The following is a 21,190-nucleotide window of genomic DNA, read 5'->3' as shown; positions in this document are numbered from 1 at the left end:
TTTTGCCTTTCCTTCTATCCCTAGTGTTTATCACAGAGCCTGAAACATAGCAGGCACTTAATAAATGCTTGTTGACTGATTTAAAAAGTGATCTATCTTAAATTCGCTTGTTCGATTATCAAGTCAATCTGCAACTCAGGCCATGCTCACTATTTTACAGATGAAGGAATTGGAGCTCAGAGATGGGTGATTTGCCCAAGGTCACACAGCTAGCAAATAAAATGGAGATTTTATTTTATTATTTATCATTTTATTTTATTAATCTGAATCTGGATCTTCTCTCCCAAGTCTAGTGTTCTTTCTGTAATACTATAATGCCAAGATCCCACAAGGGGTTGCTGTAGGCCATTTTCCACTCTAATTCAATCTAAGATCCGTTCACTAAGCACCTACTATGTTCCAGGTACATACAGAGAGGTTAATCTGAGGAGGGAGAGAACACTACCCACTAGAGGGAACAGAAACACTTCCTTAGGATCCACCACTTGGACTGAAAGAAGCTAGAGATTCTTAACAGGCAAACATCAGGAAGAATGGCATTCCAGGTATGAGGGGCAGCCTGTGCATAGGCACGGAGGTGGAAAAACAGAGTATCTTTTAAACAGACTAGCAAGTAAGTCAGTTTGGCTGGAGTACAGAGTGTGTGAGGGGAAAGTAATTTATAATCAAGGCAGAAATGAAGACTGAAGCCAGACTGCGAGGAGCTTTAAATAACATGGTGAAGAATTTGAATTTTATCTTAAAGCAAGGGTTCTTAACTTTCTGCATGTCATGGACCCCCTTTGGCAGTCTGGTAAAACCTATGGACCTCTTCTCAGAATAATTTTTAAATGGATAAAATATATAAGATTATAAAATCAATTATACTGAAACAATTTTTTTTTTAAGTTCATAGACCCTGGATTAAGAATCCTTATCCTAGAGATAACACTGTGGCTCAGAAGGTCCCCCATACTACACAGTACGCTGGACTTTCCTAGGGGGTTATATCTAGGCATATGAAATTATAACTGAGATGGGATATTATAGTAGTTAGAGCTGGACCTGGAGCCAAGAAAAGCTCAGTTAAAACTTTCCTTTGACACTAGCTACATGACCTTGGACAAGTGACTTAACTTTTCCAGGCCTCAGTTTTCTCGCTGGTAAAATGAGGGTCATAATATCACCTACCTTACAGGGTTGCTATAATCCTCTAATGAGATAATGCTTACAAAATGCTTGGTAAACCTTACAGCGGTCTATAAATGCAAGCCAGCATTACTCAACAAGGATGACAAATAAACTATAATTATGCTTTAAAAACAGAAATGATGTCTATAAGAGACCTTGCTGCTTTAGCTCAGGTTATTTTCAAGTGAAAAATTTGCTGATAACATTAGTTAGACTTGCCAGGACTTGAAGGGAAAGAGAAAAGATGGTGGAACAGTTTGTGTACTGTTTGAGTTAGTGAAATAAAGGCAGGGGGTAGTTTATTGCAGCATCTGAAGTAAGTGAAGGAAAGAATAAATCAGTTTTTGAGCCTTTATGAAAAGACTAATCGCATGTTCTCCTCTGCAGTTATCTCTCCATGTGTTTCCTGGCCATCTGTGTTCCATGCATGTTGATTTTCCCCATGGGTTCCCTAATGGGTCAGTTCTTTTCACTGATATTCTGTATATATTTTTGGAAGACTTATTGGGGAAATGTTTATTTGCTTTTCTTACCATATCATTTTATTCAGTGTCTCTGTCTTTAAAAAGATTGCTTTTCTGCTTCTGGGAGACAATATGTCATGGTAGACAGAGGACCAGCATTGTAGTCAAGAAGACCTGGGTTGAAGTCCTACTCTGACACATAGTACCTGCACCTGACTCTAGCGAATCCCTTTACCCTCTTAGGGTCCCAGGCCATTCTCTTAGACTCTAAATTACTGATGAGTTGCAGACATGCATCAGAGGAGAGTTTCCATGCTAGGAACTTCCTGTATTGATGAAATCATGGATCTGTACCACCTTGTCCCATCCCTACTCCTCCAAAATCTACCTCATCCCTCCCCACACAAGCATTGTTAATTCCATGACATCTCTCCCCCAGCTCCTTTTGATCCATACTGTGCTACTAACCCAGATCCCTTATCCCCAACTGCTCACAGAAATAGAACTTTTTCCAAGTTGTCAGTGCCATTTCAAAGTCTGGTCTATGTGGGTATAAGGTGCCCTAACAACTATTCTCAGAGTCTAACATGGAAATATGTTTTGCACGATTGCAAACGTATAACCTATATCAAACTGTTTACCATCTCAGTGAGGGGAGAGAAAAAGAGAGGGAGAGAATTTGGAACTCAAAAATGTTTCCAATGGATGTTAAAAATTGTTTTTACATGCAACTGGGAAAAACTATTTTCAGGTTCCCAAACTGAGAGGATCATGACCTTCGTCTCTGAAGCCCTTAATGCTGTACTAACTGTCCCTCCATCTTTCCATTTCAAGTAACTTAAGGAAATGAAGTGTTTACTCCCAAAACATGCACATGGTGCTGGGTAGGCTTCAGGAGTATGGGTAGGGGAGAAGGAGAATGAGAGAGGTAAGAAACTAAAAGCAAGCAAGGAGAAAGACAGAAAAAAAGAAGCAGGTTTTTGCTACCATCTTGCACCAGGGAGTTGGCAGCAAAGAAGTCTTAGTAGATATTTGCCAGACTTCACTGAGAAACGGATGCTGTGGAGTCATTGGAGCCTGGCAAGAAGGTGAAAAAAAATCAGTCTATAAATAAAACTATTTTTTAAAAAAATGCACAAAACATCAAGACAGAAGTACAAACAACAGAGCAACTTTGCTACTATCTTTTTAAATGTACTATACATGTGTGTATATATGTACATATACATATATAAATATATATACACACACAATAAACATTTATTTATATATTTAAGGAACAAACCTTTTGTAACTGAATTTTATACATTCCTCTTTCTTATTCGTTATATTGAAATGTTTGCATTTGCTAATGATTGTTAGGTTCACAATTTTAGAAAAAAGAAAAGAAATAGGAGAAATCTGGATCCAGCCTTTAAATGGCTTTGGGGATTTATATATATCTTCAGGACTAGTGACTGCTCAGTCATGTTCCATCAAGGGAGGGGCATCTCCAAAGTACACCTGGGGCCCTTTGTTTCAGGAGAGTCTCTCATACAAGGCTTCCACCTATAATTAGGGTTAAAAAAAAAACAGACAAACAAAAAGCAGCCACATCTTGACATCAGTGAGAAGCAAGCAGCCCTTGTGATAAAATGCTAGTCAAATTCTGGCTGGTTGGTAACCCCACCTACTACAGTCTCCTGGACTGCCTTAATGTACAAAAAAAAAACCAGGCAACCCGTGGGGACAGGAGATTAAAAAAAAAAAAAGACTTGTTATATGTGATACACACAAGATTTAGCCCTTTAGCAGCTTCAAATGGAAAGAAATGTGTCAGGCCTGAGAAATTCAACCTCTCTCCTGCTGTGTACTGAATCTTGCCTGCAGCTGGAGAGTCTGTCTCTCACACACAAAGGAGAGACCAGAAGAAGGAAGGAACTTGACTTTAAAATCTGAATGGTGGCAGTGTCATGGGCTTTTAGAGATGATCTAGCCTTGATCCCCTTGTTCTGCAGAAGAGAGAACTAGGGTCTCAAGATATGAAGTGATTTGCACGAATCAAAGAGCATCAAGCTGGGAAAGAGCTGGAAATACCTAAATCTCCAGACTCCCATGCTAGGGGCTCTCCAGAGTAGACCATAAAGTTGCCACCTTCTGAACTCGGGGAGAGCTAATGACATGAAATAACGCTCTTTCTCTGTTACCCTCTCCCCAGTAAAACAAACCACACATGACTAGGGAAGAGTGATGATTCACACCTGGGCATGAACTCTGGAATTTCTACTGGCTCATAAAGATTAAAGTATAAGGGCAAAGCAATTCATTTGCATCATGGTTGCCCAGCAGTTTCAGTTGGGTTGCTATGGCCCGCCTTCCCCAAAGATAATAAACACAGAAGAGAAAGTCCCTGGGGAAACGAGGTCTCTTCAAGGAAGACTGAGGCATAGGTAGTCAGAATCCCTGATCCTGAACAGATCCAAACTCTCTAGGGCTGTACCTCCAATGCCTGGGACGGTTCCACCCTGATCACGTCCCTAGGATCCCAGCCTAAGCAAACAAATACTGCTAGGAGCCAGGATTTCCTCTGGCAATGAGATTACTATTAGGCCAAGCACTAAGGTTCTGAAAACAAAAATAAAAACACCTTCCAAGGATGTTTCTTTCACTTTTCAACAGTCATTCAACATACATTTATTAAACCTATTGTGCAGAGAAAACTGTTAAATTACAGGAGAAAAGATACATGTTTTAGAGAAGATCAACAAGACAGTTTTTAGCGAGCCTATAAGCCAGTAAGCTTTTTAAAAATAAAATCAGAAAATAGTAATTTTTTCTCTTTTATTGAGCCCAAATCTACCTCCTTATACTCTGACCCATTGGTTTTAAGTTCTGTCCTAGGTAATGCTATAGGATAAGTTCAGTTTATTTTCTCCATCGTCACTCACATATATGAAAAGGAGTTATTACCTCCATTTTTCTCAACAGATTCTCACCACAACCACGAAGGATCAAACAGAACAAGCCCACATTGTTTTCCTTTTGCAGGTGAGGAAACTGAGGCAGGGCCTTATTCAAGTCTCCATGGCTAGTCAGGGTCGGAAGTGGCTCCTGCACTATCCTGCCTTCCATACCCAATAGAACTCTATCTGCCTACTGATCTGTGGACTCCCCTCCAGTTACTACTTACTGTACGCAGGGCTCAAGGCCTTGCCATTTATTCTACTGCCCTACTTGTTGAAGAACACGTGAAAAGTTGAAACACACACACACACACACACACACACACACACACACACACACACACACACCAGGTGGGGGTGGGGTGACGGGGAGGAGGGGTTGACCCTGGTTTGCATCACCTTTACCCTGGCATCATACCTACTCCCTAGGAGTTACACCCTTCTCCCCTAAGGTGAGGGAAACTCTTGTATCCAGGAACTCCAGTCACCTGTGAAGAAATCACTGAAGGATACCGTGGGTGAGGTGGGTAGGGATAGGAGTGGGGTAGGGCCCACATGGCAGCTTAGGTGAAAACAAGAACCAGGCTGAACTCTGTACGCAAAGGGGGCAGAAATGCCAAATAGGGAATGTTATCCCTGAAGGATACTGGCCAAGAGACTAGAGATCTGGAGAGAACTAGGTCATAGTTTGCAGAAAACAATCATATAAACTGTGCCATCTCTATGCATCTGAGGCCCATCTTTCACATCTTTTCCCAACAATGGAAGGGGGAGGCCTAATGCTAAAAGGAGAGATACTGGCTAGTTTGTCCAGACCCAGAAGATGTTTCTAGGAGCTCCAGAATCACTGAGACAAATCATCCCCATCAAGGTACATTATGGCAGTGCACACTTGGAATTCCAATATCAGTGTAGGGAAACTCTTGGTATGAAAACTCCCTCTGTGCACGGAGAGCCCAGACTCATTTGTAACCTGTGGTGTTGGTTGTCTAGAAGACTTGTCCACAGTCGCATAGCTAGTATGGACCAGAGACAGAGCTTGGACCCAAAGCCTTCTGGAGTGCAAAACTAGTCCTTTATCAACCATTCCTGACCAACTTTTGTTTTGGAAGTAAATTGGGGGGAGGTGCAGGACAGAGTACCAATCCTGGAGTCAGGAGGACCTCAGTTCAAATCTGGCCTCCGACACTTACTAGTTGTATGAACCTGGGCAAGTCACTTAACCTCAATTGCCTTCCTCCCCACCCCCAAAAAGAAGTAAATTGGGGCCTTTAGGAAGTTCTGTTCCTCTTAAGGCTGTGGGAGCCTTTTTGGGCAAAAGGAAAAGCACATTCAACAAATATGAAAAAAATTAAGATATTGCACTAAGAACTGAGAAAGAACTACATAAGAATGTGTGAGAAAGGTTTATGTTCTAAGTTCTAATCTTGTCTCAGAATCTTACTGACAAAACAATGCATACACCGGCCCCCCCCCACACACATATACACATCTGTGTAGTGACCAAGAATGCCAAAAATATTCCCACAGATATGTGTGCTGAATATTAGTAGCCTAGGACTCAATTTTTTTAATCTACAAAATGAAGACCATAATATCTGGTGCCATCTGGGGGGAGAAGGCAGGAAGGGAGATCCTATTAAAGTCACTTTGATGTATGGTTGATGGAGAACTGGAGTTACAGTCAGACCTGGGTTCAAACATTTACTAGTTGTATGATTCTGGATAAGTGGTTTCATCTGTCTCATCCTCAGTTTCCTCATCTATAAGATAAGGGATCAGACTGGATGAGCTCAAAGGTCTCTTCTCACTCTAAATCTATGATCCTGTGAATTGGTCTAAGAACAGTTCAGTGGTAGCTAAAGATGGAGGAGAGGGAGAAGTCAAACCCTAAGGAACATAGTTTTGCATCAGCCCAAGAATTTCTGGCCCCAAACTGCAGGAAGACAAACCTCAGTGATTAAGTTTCTGTCTTTACACTAACTTCTTAAATTTCAGCTCCTGATAGACAGACCATGTACTCAGCTGATTAGCAAATAATGTGTTTTCCCAGTTTTCTAACTAGATAGACCAAACACCCCAGAATGCTGGAGGGCAAGACTCAAGGATTGCCTGGTATTCTGTGTCAGCCCACCCTGCTGGACACAAATGAAAAATAAATCCCTGGGAGCACAGGAATCTGAGGAAATTTTAGACTCCAGTAGAGTCCCTGTTAACAGGTCCTGGGGGCACCAAGCTAGAGCAGAGTAGACAAGGCCATCCTGGGGAAAGGCACAGGGCATCTGGGTAGACCTTGAAAGCCTAGAACAAAGGTCCTACTGTGCCTAGAGCCAAATGCACAAAAGGAAAATCTACTGAGAAGCTTCACACACTGCATCTTTATGGGAAAAGATAAAAATTGCCTCTGTTGAGAGACAAAAACATTCCCACAAATACATAGAGCAAAGAAGAGTGAATTTGTAGATGAGCAGGTCCATCCAAATAGAAGGGGAATCTTCCTCCCAACAAGCCACACTCTGGAGTCAACTTGATTCCCAGGGGTCCAAGACCCAAGAAGTAGAACAGGTAACCAGTGGTCAGAAGAATAGATTTAGGGTTGGAAGGGATCACAGAGGCCCTCTAATTTTTATTTTATTTTTTGGGTTATGGAGACTGGGACTCCCTAGCTCACCCAGACTGGAATCCCATTTCTGACCTGAACTGGTTCACCTCTCCTTAGGCAGCTGGGTGGTCCTCCATTACTAGGAGCTCACTATACTGATGCTGGACTTAGCATGGACATCCATTTCACTTTAGCCCTTCTACAGCTCAGAACTCCCAAACTCAAGAGATCTATCAGCCTCCACCTCCCCAGTAGCAGGAGATTACAAGTATGTACCACCAAGCTCGTCCTCCTCATTTTAGATATGAGAAAAACGAGGCCTAGAGTGGTAAAGTAATTTGCCCAAGTCTCAGAGACAGTAATCATTAAAGGCTGGATTTGCACTCAAGTCTCCTGACTCCCAGAACTAGTAATCTCCCCAGATCATACCATACTGTTGATGGGATGTTTGGGCCCCAGCCCTAAGATCATGTCTCTGAAAGCCTCTCAGTTTCTCAATATGAAGAGATTTGGGGGTGCTGGGATTCCCAAAATGCCAAGGCAGGGTTGCCTACAATGAATTCACACACTCAAGCCTTCTTTTAGTCAAGTGGCAAAAAGTTTATTGTAATGCTTTAGCAAAAGCAGGCAAGGGTCCTTATGGAACCTGAGAGAGACTGAGAATGGTGCTGGGGCTTATATGGAAAAGGGGCATGGAAATGTTAATTCCCAGGGATACTAATTAGGTAATCGAGGGGTCTAGGTGTCTTTGGGAGTATACTGGACAATGAGGGAGTTGCCAGAAGCATGGACCTTGGGGATCTGGCAGGAGGAAGAGTCCTTAGGTCAGCCAGGGACAAAAATCCTTGGACCAGGCACCCCTCTGTCTGTTCCGATAAGAGAATGTGTTCTGCAACAAGAAAAAATTTTCTCTCACAGGACAGAGGCCTACTAAGAAATTGGAAGATTTCCAGACATGATCTTAGGGCTGGGGCCTGAGTAGCCCATCATCACCCCTAAAATTCAGTGGGTAACAAGCTGATCAAGACAGTACATTTGCTAGGAGATCTGGCCCATTGTTCACTTCTTGCGAGACCTGGAAAAATAATTTATTTTTTCCCATTTATAAAATGAGAATAATACCCTATTCCCCTTGGAGAGGTAGAATGCAATTAAATGAGGTGTGTTGGGCAAGTCTGGCAAACAGATGACTACTGTGCTTTTCAAACACAAGACAGCACTCAATCCACTTCTCCTCTTCTAACTCTGCAGGCCTCAATACCATTTTCCCAGAACCATAATTCTCCCCTCATCATCCCTAGGGTACAGGACCATGGCAGGGGCAGAAGTATTAATAGCCATAATAATAGAAGCTTTGCAAAGCACACATACACACCCACATATTTAAGCTATATATATATACATATATATGTATATATATACATATATATATATATACACACATATATACATTTAAGCCAAATGTATACATATTTAAGCCATATATATATATACACAAGGAATATCAACAGACTAGAGGAATAGAGGAAAATGGAGAGAAGCCTGTGTAGCTACTTTTCTCAAACACCTATGCGGGTACATTATTTAAAAATAAACTTTATTAGCTTCTCATTGCCCATTGGCAAGATTACTGGTATATACATAAATATATACATATTTAAGGTAAGTATTTGCATGTATATGTATACACACATGCACGCACATGCACACACACACACACACAGAGAAATTGAGGGTTGGAACAGTGAAATTTATACTCAGTCACATAGACAATAAAATGTCAAAGCAGGATTAGAACCCAGGTTTTTCCTGACTCTAGGTCCAGAGCTCATTCCACTAAACCATGCTATTTCTCAACTATATTATGGATGAAATAAATTCTCCCATCTCAATAGGAGCCTGCAGCAGGGCTTTTCCCCATGGAGTCACAATAATACAAGCTAGCCGGCTACATGCCAAAGAACCAAGTAACCCATCCTTGCTCTACCATCAATGTCAGATTGAATGCTTTTCATATTCCCATCTCCCTAGAGCCCTCAGGGCACCAGTCCTTAGGACAGAATTCCCATGATGAATCTGAAACAGTAAAAAGACGAAGCCAGCATTAATTGATGCCCTTGCTCAAAGGACTCCAGTTTCCTTGTATCCTGCTCAGGACCTCCAAGAGGTTGAGGAGGAATGAGCGCTGTCCATGGACGAGAACCACAGCCCCACTCTGCAGCTTTGGCAGGCCTGGGACCTAGAAAAGAAGTCAAAACAAGCCAGGGGAAGGTACGTGGGACCTGAAAGCCTAGGGGAAGGATGACAGCTCAGAAGGGATCTGTAAGGATGTTCTTGGGTCCACCTTTCTCTATTCCTACAGTTCATCAGAGAAACAGCTTTCCTGGTGAAATAATGTGAAGGAAAAGGGAGAAGGGAGTGGGCATAGCAGTAGAAAATTGTGTTATCATACTCCAATGATGAGTCATCACTGAGAATGATACAAAGAATACCTGACACCAGAAGAATTAATAGAGGAAGATGGAGAGGAAGCCTGCAGAGCTACTTTTCTCTAACAGCTATGCAGGTACATTATTTAAAAATAAATAAACTTCATCAGCTTCTCATTGCTCAACGGCAAGGATAGTGATACAGATGGAACATATGACATAAGGGATTTGGAACTGATCTTGACCTGAGGCAGCACTGGCAACCTAACTTGTGGTACGGAGCACTTGCCAATCTGGTCCCCCACATACAATCTCAGTGCCCTGAAGTCAAGCACTTCCCACTTCCCTGTGGGTGTCTACATGGGTACTGCAAGCATATGTTCATGTCCTAAGAAATGCCCATCTCCACGGCAAACAGGACCCAAGGAGATACCAATGCAGGACCAATCTGTGGGTAGGCAGATTACCTGAGAGATAAGCACTTAAGGATGAGTATCTGGTGGTCTATAAGTGATTCTGAGCTAGTATACTAGAGGCAGGCTGCACTAGCAGAGAACAGAGGCTGGGCCAGTTTGTTGTTTATTTTATTACTTGGGTGGCTGGGCCTTGGGCCAGGGAAGTTATTTCAGGCAGAGACCACAGCTTGTTAATTAATTATTAGAAGAATGTTCTTATCTGCATGTTCTTCCTTAGGCAGGCAACAGACCTAGTGGCAAGAGCATATAATTACAGGCAGACACTTGGAGAGCAAGCCAGTGGCCAAGGAAACAGGGGAAGAAGAGGCACATCCTTGGTGCCCAGATACAGTTTCCTCCCAAGTAAGCTGGGCATCCTGGTACCCCGCTAAGGACCTGACTGAGAGAATTCCTGTGTAACAGGAGAAGCTGAGATAGGGGAAAGAATAGAAAGACAGCTGGGTTCCTGGGCCACTAGCTTCCCCAAGGAGAAGGAAGAGTCTTGGCAGGGATGAGAGGCTCCGAACAATGACACAGTGAAGTCTGTATTGCCCCCCTAGGCCACAGATACCACTGGGCTGGCAGCATCTCTTGATATACTCTGCAACTCTCTGCCACAGAAGGTCAGCACCTACATAAGATCAGGGGTCTTGAACCATTTGTGTAATGGATTTTCCTTGGCAGTGTGGTGAAGTCTATGGAACTCTCTTTTCACAATAATGTTTTTAAATATATAAAATACGTAAGATTACAAAGAAAATGAATTATATTGTAATAATTATGAATTTTTTTTTAAAAAAAAGCTTCACAGACTCCAGGGTGCATTTTTAATCTCACTAGTGTTAAGGGAAAAAAAGGGGGGGGATTCAGCCTAACTTTGAAAGTGAGGAAGAAGAGGGTCTCTGCTCTATCCTTTCCCTGCCTTGGACGAAGAAGAATTTGTGATGGTCATCTCCTCCAAACACAATGCCATAGCCAGAGATGACTCAGACTGCTGAGGAAGGGGGTGTTGTATTTAACGTGGAAATTTTTCATAGTACAAAAGCACTTAACTCAGACCACTTCTCTCTGGCTCCCTTAGCCTCTTAAAGATACTGCCCTCAAGTTTCTCTGGCTTCTTACCCCTCTGGATATCTCTCAGAAACTGGCACTTTAAATGAGGGGGGTAAGCCTGTCTTAAGGGATGGGTCATAGAGAAGCTACTGGACCAGGAACCTAGTTATCTTCCTGTCCCTTCCCTTTGGGAATGGACTCAGACTGCTCTGAAATACATATGGGAAAAACTAACACTGGATTCCACAGACCTCAAAGGGTAAGAGCTGATCTGCTCCTATTACCCAATCACCCTTTCTTGCCACACTTCTTGTAAACCAGTCATACTCCTGTAAGCCTAATGCTGGCAATATTAATTAATAATAATAATTTCTTTATATAATACTTAAAGATTTACAGAGCTCTTTATATGCATTATCTCCCCAGAACCAATAACCCTATGAGATAGGTCCTACAGGTATTATTATCCCTACTTTAGAGAGAAAAATAAAATGGATTAGAAAGGCAGTGTAGTACAGTGGACAGAATGCTGGCCTTGGAAACAGGAATCCAGCTTCAGACACAAACTAGCTGTATGGCCTCAGTTTTTTCACCTGCAAAATGGAAATAAGAACAATAGCACTAACCTTACATAGTTTTTGAAAGGCTCAAATGATACAATAGCTACAGTGTTACGTAAACCTTGAAATGCCTTAGAAATGTGAGGGAGAGTTATTATTAAAGTGACTTTCCCATGGTCACATAGTGACTAATTGGATCTGCTACCAGAAAGAGCCAAGATGATGTTCACCGTAGTTCCAGTAGGCTACAAGCACAAAGAATCACAAGCATTTTTTTAAAATTTCCACGTGATCTGGTACCTCTAATTCTGAGCTTGACCTGTCCCAAAAGTTAGGAGTGATGAGCATACTTTCAGAGACAACTAGTACAACATCCATGATGTTCTTATCCTTAATTCGTAAATATATCTACTCAGTAGTTCCTTAGCCAGCCATAGAGTTTACTGGACTAGTGGAGAGGAAGGAATCGAGAACACTGATTTATCAAGCAACTACTATGTGCTTAGAAAGCACTTTCCAAATATTAGCTCATTTGAGGGAGGGAAGGGAATGAGCATTTATATGGTACTTACTACGTGTCAAATACTGTGTTAAGCCCTCTACAAATATTATCTCAACTGATCCTCATACCAATTCTTTGAGATAGGTACTATTATCATTCCCATTTTACAACTGAGGAAACTGAGGAAGAAATTAAGTGCCATTCTCAGGTTCACACACACAAACACAACATGCATGCACGTGCACGCATGTACACTGTCTCTCTCTCTTTCTCTTTCTCTCTCTCTCTCTCAGGCTCTAATCCAAAGCTGAGATCTTTTCCACAGCCACCCTAAAATGATGGTTTACCCAATCTCTGTCTAGATTTCACTAGTGAATGGAAGGCTCACTATCTCATATTTACCAGATCTCGTTAGAAAATTTCTTCATGAACGAAACCAAAATTTCCTTCCTTGTTAGTTTTACCCATTGGTTCTACTTGTATCCCCATGGAGTTATACAGAAAAAGTTAACTTCTTTTTTCATAAATCCTCTTTTTTTTTAAAGAAAGATTCTTTTGTTAAAAATTTATGTGATTCAGTAATGTAATAAATAAACAGATAACCATTTCACAAAAAATGATACAGCTATATTAAAGAAAAACATTAACTGGGGAAATTGCACACAGTGGCATGGAAGACTTCCTGTAGATACAAAATAAATATTAACAGCCTTTTTCAGCCAATAAGACCATAAAACAGCTCTTAAATTATTTAGAGATATTTATTGTTATCTCTTGATCTTTCCTTTTTCAGACTAAATCTCTCCAATTCTATAACTATCCTGGTAGCTGCCCGTACTGCCTACCACCTTGACAAAACTGAATTGACTGATGTCCTCCTTAAAGAGTGGCACCCACACTTGAATACACTATACAAGATCTGGTCAGTCCACCGCAGAGTAAGGTAAAATCTCCAGCTTCAGGTGGTATCCCTTGAACCATGGCAAGGCACCAACCTAAAACCCTGCAGCCAGAGCATGAAAGCTCAAACTTTTTACCATCATCATTTATGCTATGACACAATAAATAAAAAATAATCTCAATGTCAGGATTACCAAAAAATTCAACAGAACAATTTACAAAATGCTACTACTGGGAATACGAAAATTTTAAAATGTAACATAGTTCCTACCCTCAAGGAGCTTATCTTCTTGGAAGTGGAAAGGAATGAGGTGGGTGTTTTTTTTACAATGACCCAAAGAGGAAAGTGACGAAACATTGTTGTCACCATTTTGTGGACTAGTAAACTACAAAACAAAGAGACTCTCTTTAAGTTACTGCAGTTGATAGATGCCACATCACCATCCAAGGTCAGGGCTCTTTCTGCTATGCCACATGTTATGACTGGAATGGAGTTATGAAGGAGCTTGCAGTTCACAAAATGTCCTAAAACACAAAGCATAGACCCTTCTGGGATCAACCCTCAAGGCAAGCTGTTAAGACAAACTGATCCTGTAAAGTCCCCTCCAGCCCAAGCAGTCTGTCACTCCAAGGAATGGGCAGTCTTCTCTCAAGGTAATGAGCATCTCTTAATATTCTTACTCACACTGGACCAAAAATCTGGAACTCAGAGTTCTAATCCTGGATGGCCAAGAACTATTGGTCACCTTAAGAGTGTCATTTCTCCCTCTGGGTTTTTGTTTCCTCATCTATAAAACAAAGGGATTGGGATGATGACTAAAGTCTCTTTCAGCACTCATAAATCAATAAAGACCAAGTTCAAGAAAAGGAAGAGGAAAATCTGACATTTCCCCCATGTGAGATCAAAGACTTAATATTTGGGGATGCAAAGGAGACCAAAGAAATGCGGATGGACAACCAGTACTTAAACCGTTTTTGCATCATCACAGAGGGGCAAATGATTGGACAAGAGTAAACAATACCAGGGTTTAAATCCAATCTCTGATACTTCCTGGTAGGGCAGGCATGGGCAAGTCAGCTAACTATCTGAGCCTTTGTTTCATCAGTAAAATGGCGCTAATATTTGCAGTAATTTACAATTAGGAATATCAGGACTTTTGTGAGAATCAAATGAGATTATGTTATGTGAAATGCTTTGCAAACTTTAAAGTTCTCTCCATAATAATAATAATAGCCAATATTTATATAGAACTTATTACGTACTGTGCTTAGTATTTTACAACGTGTACTTAGCATTTTACAATTATTAACTCATTTGATCCTCACAACCACCATGTGGGTAGGGGCAATTATGCCTATTTTACAAATGAAGAAAATGAGGCAAAAATGGGTTGCCTAGGAATCACACAGCTAGTATCTGAGGCTAGATTTGAACTCAAGTCTTCTTCCTAACTCTAGGCCCAGTGTTCCATCCTCTGGGTCACCAAAATTAAATGCCTTATCCTCCATGTTCTTTCTCTGTGACGATACTTTGTCACCATCCTCTTTGCACACAAGTTATGGGGTTTTGAAGGCTCAATCATTAGGCTACGTACAATGTAGCAAGTCTCAAGATGATTTGTCCATGTATGTCTACTTTTTCCTGGTCGCTTTTGGTAGCAGGGCCTCTACAAACCAAAAAATGAAAATACACACAATTTTTCTCAGTATTTTGTTTTTGGAGGGAGCAGAATTTTTGACCTGGGTAAGTGCCTAGAATATTTTTGCGATCGCCAGTCCTTCCAAAAAGAGGACCTACATGGAAGTCCCCATCATTCCCACCACCCAGAGGCAACAGGGAGCAAAGCCTCCCCGAAATTCACATAACCACGCAGCTACATGGGAGATGGTCCTGGAAGCCATTTCTATCAAAGCTTTCTGCTTTAAATTGATGCATATGGATACTTTCCCACAGACTCCAAAAGAGGCTCTTTTCCCAACCCAAATGCAACTATCTAACCCTTCCACAAACCACAGTTGCAGCTGCTGTCCCTAACCCATCCTGATCTAAGCAAGCTTAATTTCACTTGTAGTGATAATTCCCATATATGAAGGAGTGTGGCTCTCTAATGTCCTGTCTTAAGCCCCTATTGATTTCAGAGATGGAAATGACAGGAAGTCAAGCCTTTCATGGCTGTCCTGGGAAGGTATTTACACCAGGGTCCTTCCCGGTTAACCGAGAACAAGGAAGGAGAAGAACAAAGTCATGTGTGCCTCAGTGGACTCAGAAACATCCTGGAAACTTTGGAACTATGGAAACCTAACCACAGCTTTACTTAGCCATCTCCTTCATCTCTCTCAGGCTGAGTATTAGGGAAATAATATGGCCAACTAAGCCCCCACCCCCAATCCCTTTGTAAGGCAAAAAGGTTATGCAAAAAAGTAGCTAATTCAATTGACATCCAGCACTACATATAGAAGAGTGGAATGGGGTGGTACACAGGGGGCAGAGGAACTTTTCAAATACCAACTCTGACACTATCTGTGTTACCTTGAACAAATCACAACCTCTCTGGGGTTCAGTTCCTTCATCCACAAAAAAATTCAAGCATTTATTTATTAATCACCCAACTACATGAACATAAAATGATGGGGGTTGGCTAGCTAACCTCTAAGATGCCATTCAGCTCTAAATCGATGATCCTAATTTTTCTCTGAGCTCCAGACTGTCTAAAAATATTTCAAGATGTTCGCAGGCTTTGCGTGTGGTGGAGATTCTAAGGAGGTGGAGGTGGGGCTCCGGGAGCTAGGCTCTTTGGAGGTTTTGACACATTCAGATCTATCTAGAGGGTGATGGAAGTTAAGTTCTCTCACCTGATGAAGGTGGTCTTCCCGGTGGAATACTGGCCCACGAGGAGTACCATGGGTTTATTGTCAAAGTCTGCATCTTCCAGGGCAGGGGAGTGAAACTCGTGAAACCTGTAATGCTCTTCCAAAGGGAGCAGCTTGGTCTTGTAGAGTTTCTTGAGCCCCTCGCTCACAGTCTGGAACACCTCCGGGTCCTTCCTCCTTCGGTCGTCATGTCCAAGCCAACTGAACATCTCGGCTGAGCGGGGGCTGAAGCTCCCCTATGGCCTCTCCCAGGTGTCCGCTCTCTCTCCTAGTCTAAGAAATAGGCAGGAAGGGAGCCCCTGCCCAGCCCCCAGCTCTCTCTGCTTTTTCTAACAGGGGAAATTGCTAGCAAAACTGGGTCCGATTTATTTTAAAATTCGGATGGTGAGAAGGAAAAACACAAAACCTCAGCCCCCCACCCCGCAGGCAGGAACACCCCTGGGCTCCTACACACAGGCGCAGACACCCTTGATCTCACTGCGCCTTGCGGCTCACCAGCATCCTGTCTAAGGCACACTGGCTGCGCTCGGTAAACTGCCCGAGCCGCAATGTGCTCCCCCTCAGTGCCTCCATCCACCGGAGAAACCGCGTGGGGAGGGGGTGGACAATGAAGGACCTGAAGGACCTCGGGGCTATGCAGTCCTATCTGCAATCAGGGTGTCAGCCGAGCTCCCGGCCGTCCACCCCCGCCTTCCCCCAGCCGCCCGTGCTGACGGCTCGGGCTGAAGCTGCGAGGAAGCGCTGAGTTAGAATCCCCCCGCCCCGGCTCCCCGCGAGCCCCGCAGACGCCCGGGGAGTGGCGAGTGTCCCGCGGTGCCCAGGAGCCGGCCCGGTCCAGGTCGTCCCGGGAGGAGCCCCGGGAGCAGCCGGCTCTGGCTGTGCTCGGCTCAGCGCCTGCGGACGATGCGGCGGCGGCGGCGGCGAGCGCGGCAGCATGCCCCAGCCTGTGCGGCGGGGCTTAAATGCCAGCCCCGCAGGAAACCGCGGAGCATCGGAAGTGCCTTCTGCTGGCAAGCCCCTGGCGCGCTGCTGGGCGAGCTGAAGCCGCGCAGGGAGCCGCCATGCTTGTGGGCAGGGCCAGGCCAGGGGGATGGGAGCGCTCGGCAGCCCGAGCCGCAGGGGTGCGCCGGCCTGGGAAGGCTGCCGCCCAGGTGTGGCTGCGAGGACGCGGCGCCCCCCTGGGGACGGCGCTGAGGGTGACCGCGGCTGATCGAGTCCCCTCCCCGGCAGCCGCCGCCCCCTGCGGGCTAGAATCCAGACTGTTTGTGACCTCGGAAGGCTCCTGCCCCTGCCCACCCCGAGGTTCAGTGCGTGGCATTTACCCAGGTTAGAGCTGCGGCTGGGCGAATCAGCCTCTGGCCCGGGGTGAAAGGAGGCATCTCTTCCTGCAGTCAGCTCTCTCTCATACCAGAACCTAGCCGGAGAGGGAAAAGACGGCTTTATATTATTTGCAAAACATGTTTAATTTGTTTAGCTTCTATGGGTTCTCTATATGCCCCCGGGTTATCTGGGGCGGGGGGGGGGGGGGGGCGAGGAAGGGGGGAAGGGGAGGGAAGGGTCCAGGCCTGTGACTTCATTTCTGCAGAGAACTCTCCGTGAGCAAAAGGTCTTCTCCCCGTGCAGATCTGGGGCTTCCAGTCTTGGACAGTTGTCCTGGGGGAACGAAGAGGTTAAGTGACTTGCCTAGGGTCAGGTGGTTACAGTGTGTTACTGCCTGGATCTAAACTTATGTTCCCTGACTCCGAGGCCAGCTCAGTTTCCATGGCCTCTTGTTGCTAGGAGTTTAGGCTATTAAGTAGATATAATTTTATTTTCTCTAATGTCACCAAAGCCTAATTTCATTTTCTCATGCAGTCATTCCTCATTATGCTGCTGCTGCTGTCAAGAGACAACGAAAATACCTGTAACTTTGGCTGCAGTGCCTCGCACAGAGGCTGGCACAGTGTAGGTGAAGCAGCAGCAAAGTGACAAAGTGGATAGAGCATTTGGACCTGGAATCAGGAAGCCTGGAGTTCAGATCCAGCCTCAAACACTTCCTAGCTAGGTGACCCTAGGCAAATCATTTAACCCCTGTCTTCCTCAGTTTGGTCAACCTTAAAATGGGGATAATAATAGTATAATAATAGTATCTGACCCTCAGGGTTGTTGTGAGGATCTAATGAGATCATTAAAAAGTGCTTAGCATAGTGCTTGGCACACTGGGATTATGTGAATACTAGCTATTATCATTATCATTATTATACGTGAACAATTGGGTCATTCAGTAAACATTTATTATCAACTTACTCTGTGCCAGACACTGTGCTTAAGCCCTGGGATATGAAGAATGACAAAAAACACTCCTCATCTGAAGAGATGCTTCAAGACTTCAGATTGTCCTATTAGGTCAGGAGGAGCTGCTGGACCTGACCGAATCCATATGGATGAAATCTGTGCTAAAGATGACATGGTTTTAAAGGCAAAAACAATGAGGCACTCAAAGAACAATTTATAAGATATTTCAAAGAGGGAAGATTCCAAAAGAATGGGAAAAATCACAGATGAAGCTATTACTAAAAAAAAACAACCATTACCCACATACCTATCTGTTTTCTCATCTGTAGGAAATCTATGAAAATGGTCTTTGCATCCATTAAAAAGTGTCTTTGGTGAAAACATGAGAAAGAAATAGAGTTTACTCAAATTTTTCCAATACTGTTTTGTTTTTGCCTAGGTTTTCCCAGCTTTTAGCACAGAGCCTGGAACATAGTAGGTTCATAATAAATTCATTTTTAATTGAATCCAATGGACTACAGTAGTCACATCTTTATAGTCACTCAGGTGAGAGATGTTAGGATTCTGCTGTGTTTATTATTTATTGATTTTTAAAAAGCATTTGACTTGGAAAAACAAAGTAGATGAAAAATGCATTACTGTCTGGATTTGGGTAGCCTATTGCAGATGAACAGTGAGTAGGACCCAGAATAGAGTAGAAAGATGAGACTAAAACAGATTGCATTTAGATTCATGTGTTCCTCTCAGTGATTTTATACTGCTTGTTGCTCCAAAGGACTATGTCTTTATTAATATTTGTCATCACATTTTATTAATTTATTTATTAACATATTTAATTTAATATATTTATTAATATTCTCCTGATGTTGCTCAACTTATCTATTTTTCTTTTAGGCCTGTTTCTCTCCTTCCTCTGTACCAGGAGTGGGGAACCTACAGCTTCAAGTTCACATGTGGCCTAGGTCCTCAAGTGTACCCCTTTGATTGAATCCAAATTTTACAAAACAAATTCTTTTATTAAGGGAATTTGTTCTGTGAAATTTGGATTCAGTCAAAGGGCCACACTTGAGGACCTAGAGGGCCACATGTGGACTTGAGGCTGCAGATTCCCCATCCCTGCTCTATCTACACTCTTCAATTTGGTGATCTCATCCTCTGGCTTCAATTGCACGTTTCAGTAAATGACTCTCAGATCTCCAACCCAAAAGCTCTAGTCACATATTTCCAATTATCTACTGGATAGCGCCACCTGGCTAGTCTGTTAACAGTCAGTCAGTCAGCCACCATTTATTGAACAGTTAACATGCACTGGGCTCTGTGCTAAGAGCTAAGACAAAAACTTTTGCAAAGGCAAAGACAAAGTCAAACAAAAAACCAGCCCCTGCCTTCAGTAAACATATATTCCAATGAAAGAGACATGTAAATTAGGAAGTACATTCAAGAAATATCTATATATCATCTATATGCCTATGTCCATCCACATCTCTCTCTACATAGACGTAAAAGGTGAAAGGTACTCTAAAAGGTGAAAGAATTAGCAGCTCACACCACAAACCTTCAAACATCTGCAAACACTTGTCCCATCTTCTTGCTTAAATCCACTTCTCCCCCTAATTTTTCTAGTTCTCTCAATGGCACTGCCATCTTCAAAGACACCCAGCCTGATACTATGAGTCTTTCCAATCTTATGCCCCATATTGGTTGGTCTTCAAATACAGTCTTTTCTCCTTACACATGTTCTCTTGAATCTAGCCCTGTCTCACCATCCACAATGCCTTCATCTTTTCTCACTCTTTTGTCATAAAAGCCTCTTTGTTGGTCTTCTTACCCCTAACCTATAACCATTCCACATTCTCCACAACACTGATAGAGTATTCTTCCTAATAAACCACTATAATTTTTATTCTTTTATTGAGAAGACTTCAGTGGTTCTCCATTGCCTCCTGAGTGAAGTTACTCTCAAAATTTTGATGACGTTTTGGAAAGGGCACTAGACCTAGGGTCAGGAAGACCTCTGTTCAGATTTGGCCTCAGAATCCAATTTACTGTGTGACCCTGGGTAAGTCACTCAATCTCTATCCTCCTCAGTTTCCTTTTCTGTAAAATGAGGATAATATTACTATCTACCTACTTAGTAGAATTGTAAGGATAAAACAAGATATTTGTAAAGCACTTTGTAAACCTTTAAAATATTTACATCTTCGACTGCCTATTAGAGATCTCAAATTAGATGTCTTATAGACATCTTAAACCCAATGTGTTCAAATCTATACTCATTATCTTTTCTCCAAACCCATCCCCCTTCCAAACTTCTCAAATACTGTTAAGGAGACTACCATCCTCCCAGTTGCTTCAGCTCTCAACCTGTTCATCCTCAATTCCTCACTAGTCTCACCCTCTGCCTCCAGTCTGTAGCTGGGTACCTTGGTACTGTCTCTCAAGTATGCCCCTTTCTCTCCTCTGATGCTGCCACCATCCTAGTGCAGGTCCTCATCTCAATGTATCAGGAAATATTGCAATATCCTGCTGGAGGGTCTGCCCTCTTCAAGTCTCTCCCCACTTGGATCCATCTTCTACTTAACTGTCAAAGTAATTTTCCTGAAGGACAGTCCAACCGTGCCACCTACCTACTCAGTAAAGTCCAATTGCTTCCTATTGCATCCAGAATTAAATATAAAATCCTGTTTGGCATTCGAAGCTCATCATAACCCATCCTGCCTTCCCTCCCTACTTCTCTAATCGTATACCATCCCTGCCACATACTCTTTGATCCAGTGACACTGGCCTTCTTGCTGTTCATTGAACCAGACAGTCCATCTCTTAGCTCAGGAGAGATATTGTCACTGGCTGTCCTCTGTGCCTGGAATGATCTCCCTCCTCATTTCTGCCTACTGGCTTCCTACTGGCTTCCTTTAAATCCCAACTAAAATCCCACATTTTACAGAAAACTTTTCCCAGTCCTCTTAGT

The 21,190-nt window shown here is 42.9% G+C and overlaps 1 protein-coding gene across 2 annotated transcripts in view; it reads right to left on the bottom strand.

Moving 5' to 3' along the window:
* Positions 1-16,890, bottom strand: part of EHD3 (EH domain containing 3) — a 53,601-nt gene extending 36,711 nt beyond the window's left edge. The window contains exon 1 of one of the 2 annotated variants that reach the window (XM_072634109.1): positions 15,931-16,890. In XM_072634109.1, the coding sequence (XP_072490210.1) occupies positions 15,931-16,157 (227 nt within the window). In that variant the 5' untranslated portion in view covers positions 16,158-16,890. The remainder of the gene's footprint in view (positions 1-15,930) is intronic. The other variant, XM_072634110.1, reaches the window with a different exon arrangement.
* Between the last annotated feature and the right edge of the window lie 4,300 nt (positions 16,891-21,190).

This window comes from Notamacropus eugenii, chromosome 1 (assembly GCF_028372415.1).
Source record: "Notamacropus eugenii isolate mMacEug1 chromosome 1, mMacEug1.pri_v2, whole genome shotgun sequence".
Taxonomy (NCBI): Eukaryota; Metazoa; Chordata; class Mammalia; order Diprotodontia; family Macropodidae; genus Notamacropus; species Notamacropus eugenii.
This window is presented reverse-complemented; position numbering and strand designations above follow the sequence as displayed.